Source organism: Phascolarctos cinereus, unplaced genomic scaffold (genome assembly GCF_003287225.1).
Source record: "Phascolarctos cinereus isolate Bilbo 61053 unplaced genomic scaffold, phaCin_HiC Scaffold_3;HRSCAF=262, whole genome shotgun sequence".
In the NCBI taxonomy this organism is placed as follows: Eukaryota; Metazoa; Chordata; class Mammalia; order Diprotodontia; family Phascolarctidae; genus Phascolarctos; species Phascolarctos cinereus.
The window spans coordinates 244,077,563-244,091,618 of NW_027555736.1; the positions used below are offsets into that span (position 1 = coordinate 244,077,563).

The window sequence follows — 14,056 nt, forward strand, 5'->3', positions numbered from 1 at the left end:
CCTGCAATTAATCCAATTCTCCCTCTCCCCATTTTGGAACTGTTTTCTCTTTAAAACTTGAGAATGCATTTCCTCTTTCGTTGATCTCTTTCAGGTATAGCCAAGAAATGGTAATCTGAGTGAAAGGACATACACAGTTTGGGGCATATTGCTTTCCAGAATGGTAGGAGGTTATACAGTTAAAAAATTTGCATACCTGGGGTTCAAACAGCCCAAGATGTGATAAAAAGAGCTCTAGATGTAATTAAGTAGGTAATGAGGAGCTCAGCTTTCACTGCAGACTTTCATAAATACATGTGACTCCTTTTCCTAACAGGACAAACTGCTTTGCCAGAAATGAGCTAAGAAGACTGGCCTGTCTGTCCATTCTTCAGTAGATTCAATCTTTCTTCTTTTCTCTCAGCAAGCATAAAGGGAGGACATTATAAGTTGCTTCAAGTCTTAATACCCTTAAACAAGCTAGCCATTACCTAAATAGGTGAACTCCTATGTTAAGCAAACCTGATTTGAAAATCAGGATTTACAAAAAGAATAGTGGATGTCTATTCACCTTGCCAAACAATTTATAATTCTCTTCCTATGAAAAGTAAATTACCTTCCTTTAAAAAAACTGGATTTTAAATACACAGCTTTAGATAGACATTACATAAATGCACTTTCTGTATAAAATGAGGTAGAATGGATGTACTAAATATGGATGTAGGCTGAAAGGCCAAATTCCAAAAGATAATAATGCAACTGCTGGAACTTCACCAAAAGGCACATACCAGAAATTACACAAGATACCGTCTGAATGCATATACAATTCTTAGCAGTCAAAGGTAGCAACATTTTCCCTCCACACAAACACAATCATAAATTTAGCACTGAAAAGGGCCTTAGAGATAATATAGTTCAATTCTCTCCCTCAGCCCCATATTTCAATGGAGGAAACAGACTTATCCGGAGTCACATTAGTCATAAGTGTCCAGGGTTGGATCTGAACCAAGATCTTTTGATTCTAAGTTTAGCATCCTTTTCACTAGAACCCAAGGCCTCTCAAGGGTATTTGAATATTCTGCCTTTTTAAAATATTTAGCCAAAGTAATATGGATTTTGCCAGGCAATGTAGTACATTCCTATAATCCCAGCTACTGGAGAGACTGAGGCTGGTGGAGCTCCTGAGTTCTAGAGTTCTGAGCTACAGCGAATTATGTTGATCAGGTATCCACACTAAGTTTGGCATTAATATTGGGGAAGGGAGTCAAATGGGCCTAGGTGGGAAATACAGCAGATCAGATCAGAGTGGGAGCAGGCCAGTTGGTAGTTCCTGCAATTCTAGACCAAGTGAGATAGGAAGATATATTTGGAGGAAAAAAAAAAGAAGTAATATGGATTTAAAAACAAGAAACATGGAACAGGAAGGGTCCTTAGTCATCATTTGGTCCTACTCCCACATTAGGTAGCTAGGTGGTACAGTAGATAGAGTGCTGGGCCTGGAGTCAGGAAGACTCCTCTTCCTGAGTTCAAATCTGGTCTTAGACATTTACTAGCTGTGTGATTCTGGGCAAGTTGCTTAACCATATTGGCCTCAGTTTCCTCTTCTGTAAAATGAGCTAGAGAAGGAAATGGCAAACCACTCTGGTATCTTTGCCAAGAAAACCCCAGTCATGAAGGGTCTGATGACTAAAATAACTGAACAACCACCACATTATACAGATGAGAAAAATGAGTCCCAGAGAGGTGAATCAATTTATCCAGTATCATATAACTAAATAAATGGCAGACTGAGAACTCCCACTTGAGTATTCTCATTGCAACTAAAATGCTTTCTCCATTATACCACACTTGTAAATAAAAATGACTTTCTGAAGTGGTTACTTCCTAACACAGGGATGGGGAACCTTTGGCCCTAAGGCCACATGTCGCCCACTAGGTCCTCAAGTACAGCCTTTTGACTGAATGTGAATCTTCTGAAACTTCTGAAGTTTGGATTCAGTCAAAAGGCCGCACTTAAGGACCTAGCGGGCCACATGTGGCCTCAAGGCTGCAGGTTTCCCACCCCCGTCCTAAGCCTGTCTTATGATTACAACATGTTGTGACAGTGCCCTGCAGTAGGGGAAACACATTCTTTACCTGTTTTACCCCGCTGAAGGAAGGCAGAGGCCACAGGGACAAGACAACTACCTCTGTTGCAGTTTTGCCTGAGACCTGCCACCCTCTCCTAACGTAGACTGTAATAGGACTAGTGTCTACCAGCACTTCTCCACAATGTGGGTTAGATTCACCCTCCTCCTTCCTTCCTGAGGCAAGGATCTCTAAGATGAGGTAGAGCAGTCCCAGGATCCCTGCTTCCTTGACCTGACTTCCTGGTCACCTACAAGCATAAAAAGTCCCACTCACATGCAGTCACTCCTCCTGACTTAGTGGCTTTCTGAAGACCACTCAAGTCACCTTGTCTTCCACTGTACCCTCCCTGAGAAACAAATGCGTTTCTTCTCTTAACAAAGAGAAGAGGAGGGGATCAGAGTCCAACAAAGTTAAGTGCCACTGTATCTTTGTTGTGTATCCTTGCCGTATTAGGGCAAAGTAAATTTCCTTTTTGTTAACCGTTCAATGACCTGCAAACTGTCGCTGAGTCGTTTCAGTTGCGTCGACTTGTCGTGACCTCATTTGAGGTTTCCTTGGCAAAGATACTAGAGAGGTTTGCCATTTCCTTCTCTAGATCATTCTGCAGATGAGGAAACTGAGGTCAACAGGGTTAAGTGACTTGCCCAGGGTCACACAGCTAATAAGTATCTGAGACCAGATTTGAACTGACGACAATTCTTCTGATTGCAAGCCTAGTGCGCCATCTAGCTGTCCTAATTTGCAAGTACCTCCTTCCGAATACCACCACTCTTAGTTCAGGTTGACGGCTGGAATGAAATGACTAATGAGTACTTTGTTTCATTCCAGTGTTGAACCTGCACTAAGAAAGTGGTGGCTTTTGAGCTGCCTCCAACACCGATTAGATAGAGAAAAGGGCCAAGGTTCAGCAGGGCAAATCACATTATACTATGTCACAAGTTGATGCATTAACAGGAAACTAGGGGCTTCTTCAGTAGACAGTGAGAAGCATGAGAGCAAACTTCTGGTTGGGACCTGGGCACTACTCAAATTTGCCTCCAATGCCCCAGTGTGATTATCGTCCTGAGCATGGCAGGGAGGGGATGGAAGACTTAATCAAAATGTCTGTGTGGGAGGCTTTGGACAGCTAGGAGGCAGCATATGAGCCTTGGGTGTCTAAGGGGAGAGGAATACTAGAAAGGCATTAGAGGGACCAGGGCAAGCAAGAGGTTGCCTACTTTGTGGAGTTTGCACAGAGCTCCAGGGGTGGTGTTAAAAACTGCGAGCAGCCACGGACACCATTCCATATGTTACTTATACCTAGAGCCCATTCTTTGTACAAACCTATGTTTATATACACTGAAACTGTGAAGTGGCAAAATACTTCACAGACAGAAACACTAGTCATTGAATATAAAGTGTTTATGGGTGAATCAACGCAACTTCAATCTGCGTGACTGAGGACTTGGCCGAACTGAATAGAGACTAGGAATCTAGTTATATTTAAGTGATGTCATTTATATTTAGCTCTATGCTAATCAGACCACAAATGCTTTAGATACATCAGGATTCCACTATTCAACGTGGGCAGGGTAGCTAGAAAAAATGTTTCCAATAGATTCAGTCAGGGATCTTTTTTTCTCCTAGTCTACAGGGCTAATTCATATATTTAGAGTTTGTACAGCAAAGGGGTCCATTGAACACCATTTTACTAAACCTAAGAGCGGTGCCAAGTTTACTAAACACAGAATGATGTACCATGGTAAGGTCAATGTACTGGGAGCCAAAAGACCTAAGTCCTATTCTAGGCTCTATTACTACTATAAACTCATTTTCATGTAGTCCTTTAAGTTTGGGAAAGGGCTTTCCTCATAATAACTCAATGAGGTAGGTAGTACAAATATTATTATCTCCATTTTACTGACGGGGAAACTGAGGCAAAAGAGATTAAGTGATTTGCTTAGGGCCCCATAGCTAGCGTGTGACCAGCACAGGAATCAGTTTACATCTCCTAATTCCTCTCAACACAACGATGAACCATGATTATAGAGTACTCCTGACAAGACATGCTTCCCACCTTCTAATAGATAGATGATGGATTCTGAATACAAATTAAGGCTTTTTTTTGGACATGGCTAATATGGGAATTTGCTTTGCCATACATGTTTGTAACAAAGGTTTTATTTTTCTTGCTTTCTGGCAGGAGATGGGGGAGACAATGTAGATTTTGGGGAAAATAAGATAAAATTGAATTTTTAAAAAGTTTATCTCCTGTGTTTAGTACCAGTGACGTCTAGTACACCATTCTATCATCCAGTACTAATAAGTTACATGACACTGAACAAATCACTTAACCTCTGTGGGTCTCAGCTTCCCCATCTATAAAATAAGGAATTTGTACTGGGTGATTTCAAAGGATACTTTCAGCTCTAAAGTTCTATGATTCTTTAAATCAGCCAAATACTGCATTTTAACCTCTGGGTATTTATAATTATTGTTCTTAATGATAACAACAATAATAATAATTTCCCCCAAACAATGTTTGACCTATAATTGAATATTCAGGAGAATGCATTTCATGGTACACAAATCAACCTCTGAATGTGTATCATTAGTATTATTAACAAAAACAACAACAATAATAATTTCCCCAAAACAATGCCTGAATATCCAAGCAAGGCAGGCCTTACTACTCCCCTCCCCCCAAAATCCTCATCCCCAAACTCAGCCAGTTTATGGTAATTAAGCAGTAGGTGGAAAGAATAAGCAGTGACCTATACGGGAGGTATAGGTTGAAAACAATTTTTAATACAGAAAAAAATTTGAATAGACCTAAATAGTTGATCAACGGTTTATTTCACAAAATATAATTTACTTTTATGTTTAATACACCATTGGTCAAACTTTGGAAAACTTGGCCATTATATTATCATGTAATCTAACAACATGATTTTTTAAAAAAAAGATTCAGTTGGTTTTTGGAAACCTGTGACAATGTTCTCTAAGTCTAGAGTTCTTGACCCAGTAAAGGAGCTTATGACATTAGCATCGCCTAATTGCACTTTCAGGTGTGAGATTTTAATTGCAGGGTTAGTAGCCAGGTTCCTTTTCACTAAGTGCTACAGACAGACCTTAGTCAGAAGAGACAATTTATATTTTTCTCACCTGTCCAGAACAAGGTCTGGTGCAAAGATGAGTTTGCCAGGATGATCAATTGATCGCCACATCAGCCCCACCATTAACACTTCCATCCAGCAGCTTTCTAAAAGCCTCACTTGATCGTACAGGCTGAGCTCCACAAAGCCTGGCAGAAACAAAAGGATAAATGTCAGGCATGTCCACACACAGTCAGAGCTAAGAAAACACTTCACAGGTGATACAGAAAAGCGATCGATGTTTATGAAATGAGGAACAAAATCCTGGTAAAGAAGAACAATATGGATCAAACATGTATCAGCAACTCATATTTTACTGTCCTCGGCATATGAAATTGGTTTTGTTTAGAATTATAATGGACTTCCAACTGGACTCTTGCCCTTTGAACTTCTGCTAAAGAAACTGAGGGAGAGCAGGGGCAAGAAACTGCAACTCCTCTTCATTAGCTTTACCTTTGTTTGATTTGAAATTGAACTGTTGAGAATTTCAAATCGATGATATTCAGTGAGTACCCACCCTAGGCAGAACACTCTAGGAGGTGCTGTGGGAATAGAGATGGAGGTATGGAGGAGAGAAAAAGCATTTCTACAGTACCTAATAGGTGCCAAGCACTTTACACATATTATCTTATACCTAGAAATGTAACAAAGAATATTTTCACTGGGGTCGAGAGAGGCGGTGGGGAGAGGGGAGAGGGGAGGGACAGATAGTCGTAGCAAAGATGGGATTTGAACCCAAGTTCTTGAACTCAAAAGGAAGGACCAAGAAAGGAAATCCAGGTGGGAAGCCATTTTGTTATGTGGAAGAAGGATTTCACTTGTTCTGCTCAGTCCCAGAGAATAGAGGTAGGAGTAACAGGTAGAAATTACAAACAGAAACGTTAGTTTAGGCTTGAAAAGAAGAAAAACAAAAACTTCCTAACAACTCAAGATCCACCAAAGAGGAAAGAGCTGTCTCTAAAGGTAGTGAGCTCTCTGTCCCTGCATGTCTTCAAGCAAAGGCTCAATGACTCCTCATGAGGTATGCTGTTGAAGTGATTACTATTCACGTGTGGGTTAGAGTAGATGCCAAGTTCTCTTCCCAACTCAAAGATTCTCAAGTCACCTCCAAACCATGATGAAGACTTTAACGGAGAACTTGAAAGGGGACTTTGCAGGCTGGGAGGAATTGGAAAGGGATTTCAGTTGGAGAAATAGGATGTATAACAGAGGGAGAATAGTGCATGATAATCTAGAAGGTGGGATTAGCCACAAGCAAGGTTCATGCATGGTGAGGGTTAATAATAAGAAAGTATTTCAGTAAGACAGGGGCCGACAAATGGATCCAATTTCTCCTGCAGCATAAATTCCACCCTAGGCCCATCAGTTGGACCTACATCTCACCAATGTAATCTCCTAGACAGGAGGTTTAAAGGGAGATCAAAGGAATGAACCTAGCAATCTCACTAGCATATATATATATATATATATATATATATATATAGCATATTAAGTTTGCAAAGCTCTTACATAGGATGCTTATATAAAGTACTTTGTAAATTGATAACAGTCATATAAGTGCTATTTTATTGTTATTACTATCTCACTTGATCCTCACAACAACCCTATGAGGTAGATACTATAATTATTCTTATTTTACAGATGAGAAAACTGAGGCTGAGAGAGGTTTCCCATGGTCCCACAGCTATTAAATGTCTGAAGCAGAATCTGAACTCAGGTCTTCTCCACTTCAAGTTCAGTGATCTTTCACTAGCACAAATTGGGGAAGGGGTAGGGAGGAGATGAGGAGGATGTAGGCATCAAGGATAGGGATGCAGTCACCCAAGGAAAGGGAAGGCAGCTAGGTAGCACAGTGGATAGAGAGCCGGGGTTGGAGTCAGGAAGAACTGAGTTCAAATGTGACCTCAAACACTTCTTAGCTGTGACTAAGTGAGTAAGTCATTTAATTTCTGTTTGCCTCAGTTTTCTCACCTGTAAAAAAAAAAATGGGGATTATAATGCACCTATCTCCCCGTGTTGTGAGGTTAAAATGAAACAGTAATTGTAAAGTGCCTAGCACATACATAGTGAGCATGATATAAATGTTAGCCCTTTATTATATTTATATTTATTACTATTGTTATTAGGGCAGCGGAAGCATAAGGCACCAGCAAGCAAGGCTCAGGGGCTGGTCTGTACGAATGGCCAAGAAGTCTCCTCCCAAGGAGGAAGTACCTTCTGCTACTACCACATATCAATCCCCTGTGATAAGATCATGCTAACTCTCTGCCACTTATGTCTCAAACCATGTCTTGAGGCAGCCAGGTGACCATTTAGTAGCAGTACCATCTTCTGGTATACAAAGACAGGTGGGTACTTCAACTCATCACGCAACAGTGAAGAGTCATCGATGGCTTTGGCTTTTTAGAGATCTTGCACCAAGAAAGAGACAAGTGTTTAATAACATGTAATGTGGGAAATTTCCCATTCCAAATTAATCTCCACTATGCATATTTATTACAAGAGATTTCTTTTTCTTTTTCTCCTTAGAGGGGAGTGGGGGGTGGAGAAGGTGAGAAAATTGGCTTTTGTTCATTAAAAAAATTACACTAATATTTCTAGATGAGGTCTTATACCAGCACAGCTATGTATAGTTGACCTCTTGCCTGTTGGGATTTGAATCTGACCAGCTAGCCAGCCCACCTCCTTAAAGAGATTTCCTTTACAGACCTGCTACAGTGCCTGAAGGGTTCTACCACTAAAGTCTTTTTTAGGCTGGATTTTATGGTGGTTGTTCTTGTTATTTAGTCATTTTCAGTCATGTCTGACTCTCCATGGCCCTATTTAGGGTTTTTCTTGGCAAAGAAACTGGAGGGGTTTGCCATTTCCTTCTCCAGATCATTTTACAGATGAGAAAACTGAGGCAAACAGGGTTACATGAACTTGCCCAGGATCACACAGCTAATAAGTTTCTGAAACTGGATTTGAACTCAGGTCTTCTTGACTTCAGGCTTGGTACTCTATCTGCTGCACCACCCAGCTACCACTTAGGTTGGATAGTATCTTAATCACAGGGCTGCTGTGAAGGAAGTTCTTAACACTAAAGTGTTATATATATGCGTGTGTGTGTGTGTGTGTGTGTGTGTGTGTGTGTGTGTGTGTACGCACGCGCGCCCGTGTGTGTGAACTACTTTATTACGCCACAGTAATTTTTAAAATATTTTATAACATAATCCCAGGTTTGGCAATATGGTAAAGAAAAGCATGGAAAAGAGTCAGAGCAAGAAGAAAATAAGAGACAATGAGAAACCCAATTTAGCTATTAAAAAAGTACCTGAGGAGAGCAGTATGAGATAAGGCATGAAAGTTAGATTGAAACAAAGATTTTAAACTGTCTAAATTGCTGGGAAGAGGAATGTAAACATTATTTTGCAGGAATGAGAGATCACTGAAAAAAGCCATGGTCAGACATGCATATTGGAAAGATGGCTGAAACTTAACAACTCTAATCAACGCAATGACAAACCAAAATTCCAGAGGGCTGATGATGAAGCATGCCATCCACCTCCTGACAGAGATGAAATGAACTCAGCGTGTTTTCGGACATGGCCAGTGGGGGAATTTTTGGTTTGTTAACTATGGACATTTGTTACAAGGATTTTGTTTTTCTTTTTTCTAATAAAGGGGAGGGACAAGAGAGAAGGGAGGCAAAATTAAATTAAATTAAAATAAGAGGTTTAAAAAACGATATTTTTCAGGCAAGAGGCAGCTGGATGGTTCAGTGGGCAGATCTCTGGGCCTGGAGTAAGAAAGACCAGGGTTCCAACATGGCCTCAGATACTTAGTACCTGTGTGACCTTAGGCAAGTGTCTTAACCTCTTTTTGCCCTAATCCACTGGAGAAGGAAATGGCCAACCACTCCAGTATGTTTGCCAAGAAAACTCTATAAGGGGGTCACAAAGAGTTGGCCCCTACTGAAAAACAGTAACATCAATTACTCAGCTAACGATGCTTCTTGCTGCTGCATATAGAATGGGCTACAGAAAGAAAAGACTGGATGCAAGAAACTAGTAATGGGACTATTACAATAATCCAGGCAAGGTGTTACGAGAGGGCCTAGAAATTCAGGCACTTCTAATTTTGATATATTGTTTACTAGGAGACCAAGAGAGACACTGGTACTTTTCTTAGGTTTCTTGACAAAGATGCTGACTCCCTGCTCCACAGATAAACTGTCTGGCCTTACTGAGAAGGATATATGGAAATACAAATGGAAAGACTGCTGTCAGAATAGAAAAGAAGCAACAGGTAAAAGACTATCTAAAAGATGTTTTGGAAGTAGAAATGAAAAGATTTGGCTAGTGATGGGTAGGGGATGGGGTTAAGGGTGAAGGAATGGGGAATGATTCCAAATCTCAGGACTTCATAAACTCTGAGACAGGTATAAAGCTATGTCTGAAAAAAAACCAGGAAAAGGATTCATAAGATGCTATCAAGAACACAGTTGTTGTTGTCCTTGTAAGAGAATCATCCTTACTCACCTCTTTGCTGTTCTCTGTTTTTAAGACCTCCAGCAGTTTTCAGCATAGCCTGAAGCATGAATTCCCCAAGGACACAAGGAAAGCCACTCAGGAAACCAAAACCCCTGAGCCTCATCGTTCCATTATGAAGAGTTCTTACCCTATTTCCTTTTTCTCCTTTTCCCAATATCATTGTTTTGCCAGTGTTAATATAATAGATTTACTGAAATACCAGCCTAGAAATTCAGGCCTTCATGATTTTATATACTATTTACTGGGAGCTTAAGAGTAAGAGACTAATGCCCTGCTTAGACCTACTGACAAAAGACTTCCTACTCTACCAATGGCCTTCCTGAGACGGCTACATGAAAAATATTTTGCCTAGAGACTTTAAATTCTGATTAAAAGCTTTAAAATGAAAATGGAGCAGGGAAAAAAAATTACAGCCAAGTCAATATACCAAGCTAGATAGTACACATGACTTAGGAAGGAATTCATAGAAGATAATATCTAGGGGCAGTAACACCACCTATGGCTTCAGATGTCAATACATTCAAATACAGAGTATGACCAATAAATAACATGATTACTTGTTGGGTGTATTAGAGCAGGAATTTTTTTTTGGGGGGGGGTTATGAGTTAGAATAGACAGCTATTAAGTTCCCTCCCAACTCTAAAATTGAACTTGGTGAGATGAAACTCAGGGCTATGAAGAGGTATATTTTACTAAAAGGGAACAGATCAAAGGATAGTGATTAACACTGAATACCCAAAAGGATATACTCATATAAGGAAATCCATGAACAAAAGGGAAGTAGACAACATTTGGGTCAGGGTCAATGGATCACCCTGATAGATGGAGGAAGCAAATTATGAGACAAGGAAACAGGATATAAATCTGGCACAAAGATCTAGTAATAAGAGTGAATTTCAACTATCCAGACATCTGCTGGTACTTTCTCAGCTACAAGTAGAGTAGAGTAGTGGTGGTAGTGGTAGTGGTAGTGGTAGTAGGGATATGGTAGTAGGAGTAGGAGTAGAAGTAGAAGTAGAGGTAGGAGTAGGAATAGGAGTAGGAGGAGGAGGACGAGTAGCTGTTGTTGTTGTTGTTATTGTAGTTGTAGTAGTAGTTTTTGTAATAGATTGTTTTTATTAGGTCATTTCAGTTGTGTCCAACTCTTTGTGACCCCATTTGGGGTTTTCTTGCCAAAAATAATGGAGTGGTTTGCCATTTACTTCTCCAGCTCTTTGTACAGATGAGGAACTGAGGCAAACAGGATTAAGTGACTTGCCTAGGGTCACACAACTAGTATCTGAGGCTGGATTTGAACTCATGAAGGTGAGTCTTCCTGATTCCAAGACCAGTGCTCTATCTCCTGGGCCTAGCTGCTAGAGGAGAATAACTAGTAAATTCTTGACCTTCCATAATGACAGTATCATTCTTCAAAAAATGGAAGTGATGAGGCAGACTTATTTCAAACCTGATTCTGAACAAAAACCATAAGTTGTTTTGTGAAGTAGAAATGATAGGAACCTTGGGATGAAATGATCTATCCATACAGTAGATTCCAAAAAGTTTGGGGAAAAGGATAGGTCAGACCCTATTGCCTAAAATGCTACAATGAAAGTCAGACTAGGTAGAATAGGGTGGTCTTTTAATAAAATTTTGATCACAGAAATAATAAGGATTCTGATGAGAAAAGGAACAAAAGTGGTAACGATGATAATAGCTAATAATGGCTAGCATTTATATAGCACTTGAAGGTTTGCAAAGATCTTTATATATGTTAACTTATTTAATCCTCAGGATATACATGAATGCAGAAGAAGTTCAATCAACCCACTTGAATTTTTAAAAAATGCCACAAACAGAATGAAGAGAACTGAGGATAAATACAAAAGAGAGACACCGCCCTGTTAAGAATGGGGTCAGGGATTGAGAGGACACCCATCCATTGGGGAATGGCTGAGCAAGTGGTGGTATATGAATGTAATGGAATACTATTGTGTTATAAGAAATGATGAACAGGCTGACTTCAGAAAAACCTGGAAAGACTTATATGGTCTGATGCTGAGTGAAGTGAGCAGAACCAAAAGGACTTAGTACACAACAGCAGCCACATTATGCAATGACTAAGATTGTTAAACTGAACCCTTCTCAGCATTACGAGGATCTAAGACATCTCCAGAGGCCTCAGGATGGAAAATGCTGTCCACATCCAAAGAAAGAACTATGGAAGTCGAATCGCTCTCACTTATTTTTTACCTTCTGTTGAGTTTTGTTTCATCTTTCTGATGGTTCCTCCTATTGGTTTTAATTTTTACTTACAACTTCACTCAAGTGAAAATATGTTTCATGGGTATGTGAATGTAAGGAGGGTGGGGGGGGAGAAAGGGGGAGACAAATTTTCAACTCAAAAGGATATGGGAAAAAAAAATTTAAAAAATTTAAAAAATTTAAAAAATTTAAAAAAAAAGAATGGGGTCAGGAATACCTAGAACTCCGAAGGAATTAAGGTTGGCGATGAACAATAAGAATAAGAGAAGGGTTTTATCTTTTAAAGCTGTGTTAGGGGCAAGAAGATTTTTTTTTCCTGGTTCTGCCTCTTTTTTCTTTTTTTTTTCAATTAATTTAGTTTTCAACATTCACTTCTACAAGCTTTTGAGTTCCAAATTTTCTCCCCATCTCTCCCCACTCCTCCCTCCAAAACAGCATGCATTCTGAATACCCCAATCTGCTCTCCCTTCTATCACCTTCTATCACCACCCCCCTTCTCTTATCCCCTTCTAGGAGCAAGAAGATTTAAAAAAAAGAATAAGGGAAAGGGAAAGAACGAGAATATAGCACCTATTACATGCTGAGTAGACAGCTAAGCGGCAGAATGGATAGAATGCCAGGCTTGGAGTCAGCATGACTCATCTTTGAGAGTTCAAATCTGCCCTCAGACATTTTCTAGCTCTGTGACCTTGAGCAAGTTATTAAACCCAGTTTGCCTCAGTTTCTTCATCTGTAAAATGAGCTATAGAAGGAAATGGCAAACCACTCTAGTACCTTTGCCAAGAAAACCCCAGATGGGGTCACAAAGAGTCAGACACAACTGAAATGACTGCACAACAGACAAAGCATTTAAGTGCTTACTACGTGCCAGACTTTGCTAAATGTTTGGTAAACAGGAAAGGTAAAAACTATCTTCAAGAAGTTCACATTGTAATGGGGGAAGCAATATAGATGTGACTAGGTACATATAAGCTACATACCAAGTGGAAGGTAATCTCAAAAGAGAACACACTAATAGCTGCTAGTAGCTAGGAGAGCTAGGAAAAGCCTCCTATGTAAGGTAGGGTTTTAGCTGAGATTCAAAGAAAGCCAGGGAAATTAAAAAGCAGAGGTGAGGAGTGACAACATGCTAGAATCACCAGGTCAAGTTCCTTGAAGACAGAAGGAAGATGGAGTGTGATGTGTGAGGGATGACAAGTAGACCAGTCAAACTGGATCATAGAGGTGTGGAGGAGAGTAAAGTGTAAGAAGACTGGAAAGATAGCAAAAGGCCAAGGTTACTGAGAACCTGAAATGACAGAGTAAGGAATTTCTATTTCAGCCTAGAGATAACAGGAAGACATGGGACTTTATTGAGTAGAGAAGACATGGGCACACTGACACTTTAGGGAAATCACCTTGAAAGCTAAGACCAGTATGGATTGTAGTAAGGACACACTTGAGACAGGGACACCAGATAAGAATCTATTGTGATAGCCTAGGCAAGAAGGAGTAAGGGCCTAGCATGATGGCCGTGTGGGTATAGAGTAGGGGACTTACAAGACTCAGCAAGGTAAAAAAGGTATGGTTTAGGAGCAGATTGATTTCAAGTGAGGAACTGAAGATGACACCAAGGTTGTAAGCCTGCATGAGTGGGAGAATGCCTGTACCCTCCACAGTAATAGAGAGGTTCAGAAGACGAAAGGGTATTAGGGGAAGAGAGGAGGAACTCTGTTCTGGACATGTTGGGTTTGAGTTGCCTACAATATATCCCATTTCAGATGTCCAAAAAGCCATTACTGGTGTGGTACTGGAACTCAAGAGAGAGATTATGGCTGAATAAAGACATATAATAATTTCTGTCATATAGGATGGAGAGAATGGAGGTCACAGTGAAGATAAAGAACAAGGTAATGGGGGCAGCTAGGCGGTGCAATGGACAGAACACCAGCCCTGGAGTCAGGAGGACCTGAGTTCAAATGTGACCTCACACACATGATACTCACTACCTGTGTGACCCTGGGCAAGTCACTTAACCCCAACAGCCTAAAAAACAA

General features: G+C 40.2%; 1 protein-coding gene across 1 annotated transcript in view; it reads right to left on the reverse strand.

Moving 5' to 3' along the window:
- Positions 1-14,056, reverse strand: part of ESR2 (estrogen receptor 2) — a 73,520-nt gene that overhangs the window by 19,259 nt on the left and 40,205 nt on the right. The window contains 1 exon segment of the mRNA XM_020986537.2: positions 5,254-5,392. Coding sequence (XP_020842196.1) covers positions 5,254-5,392 — 139 coding nt within the window.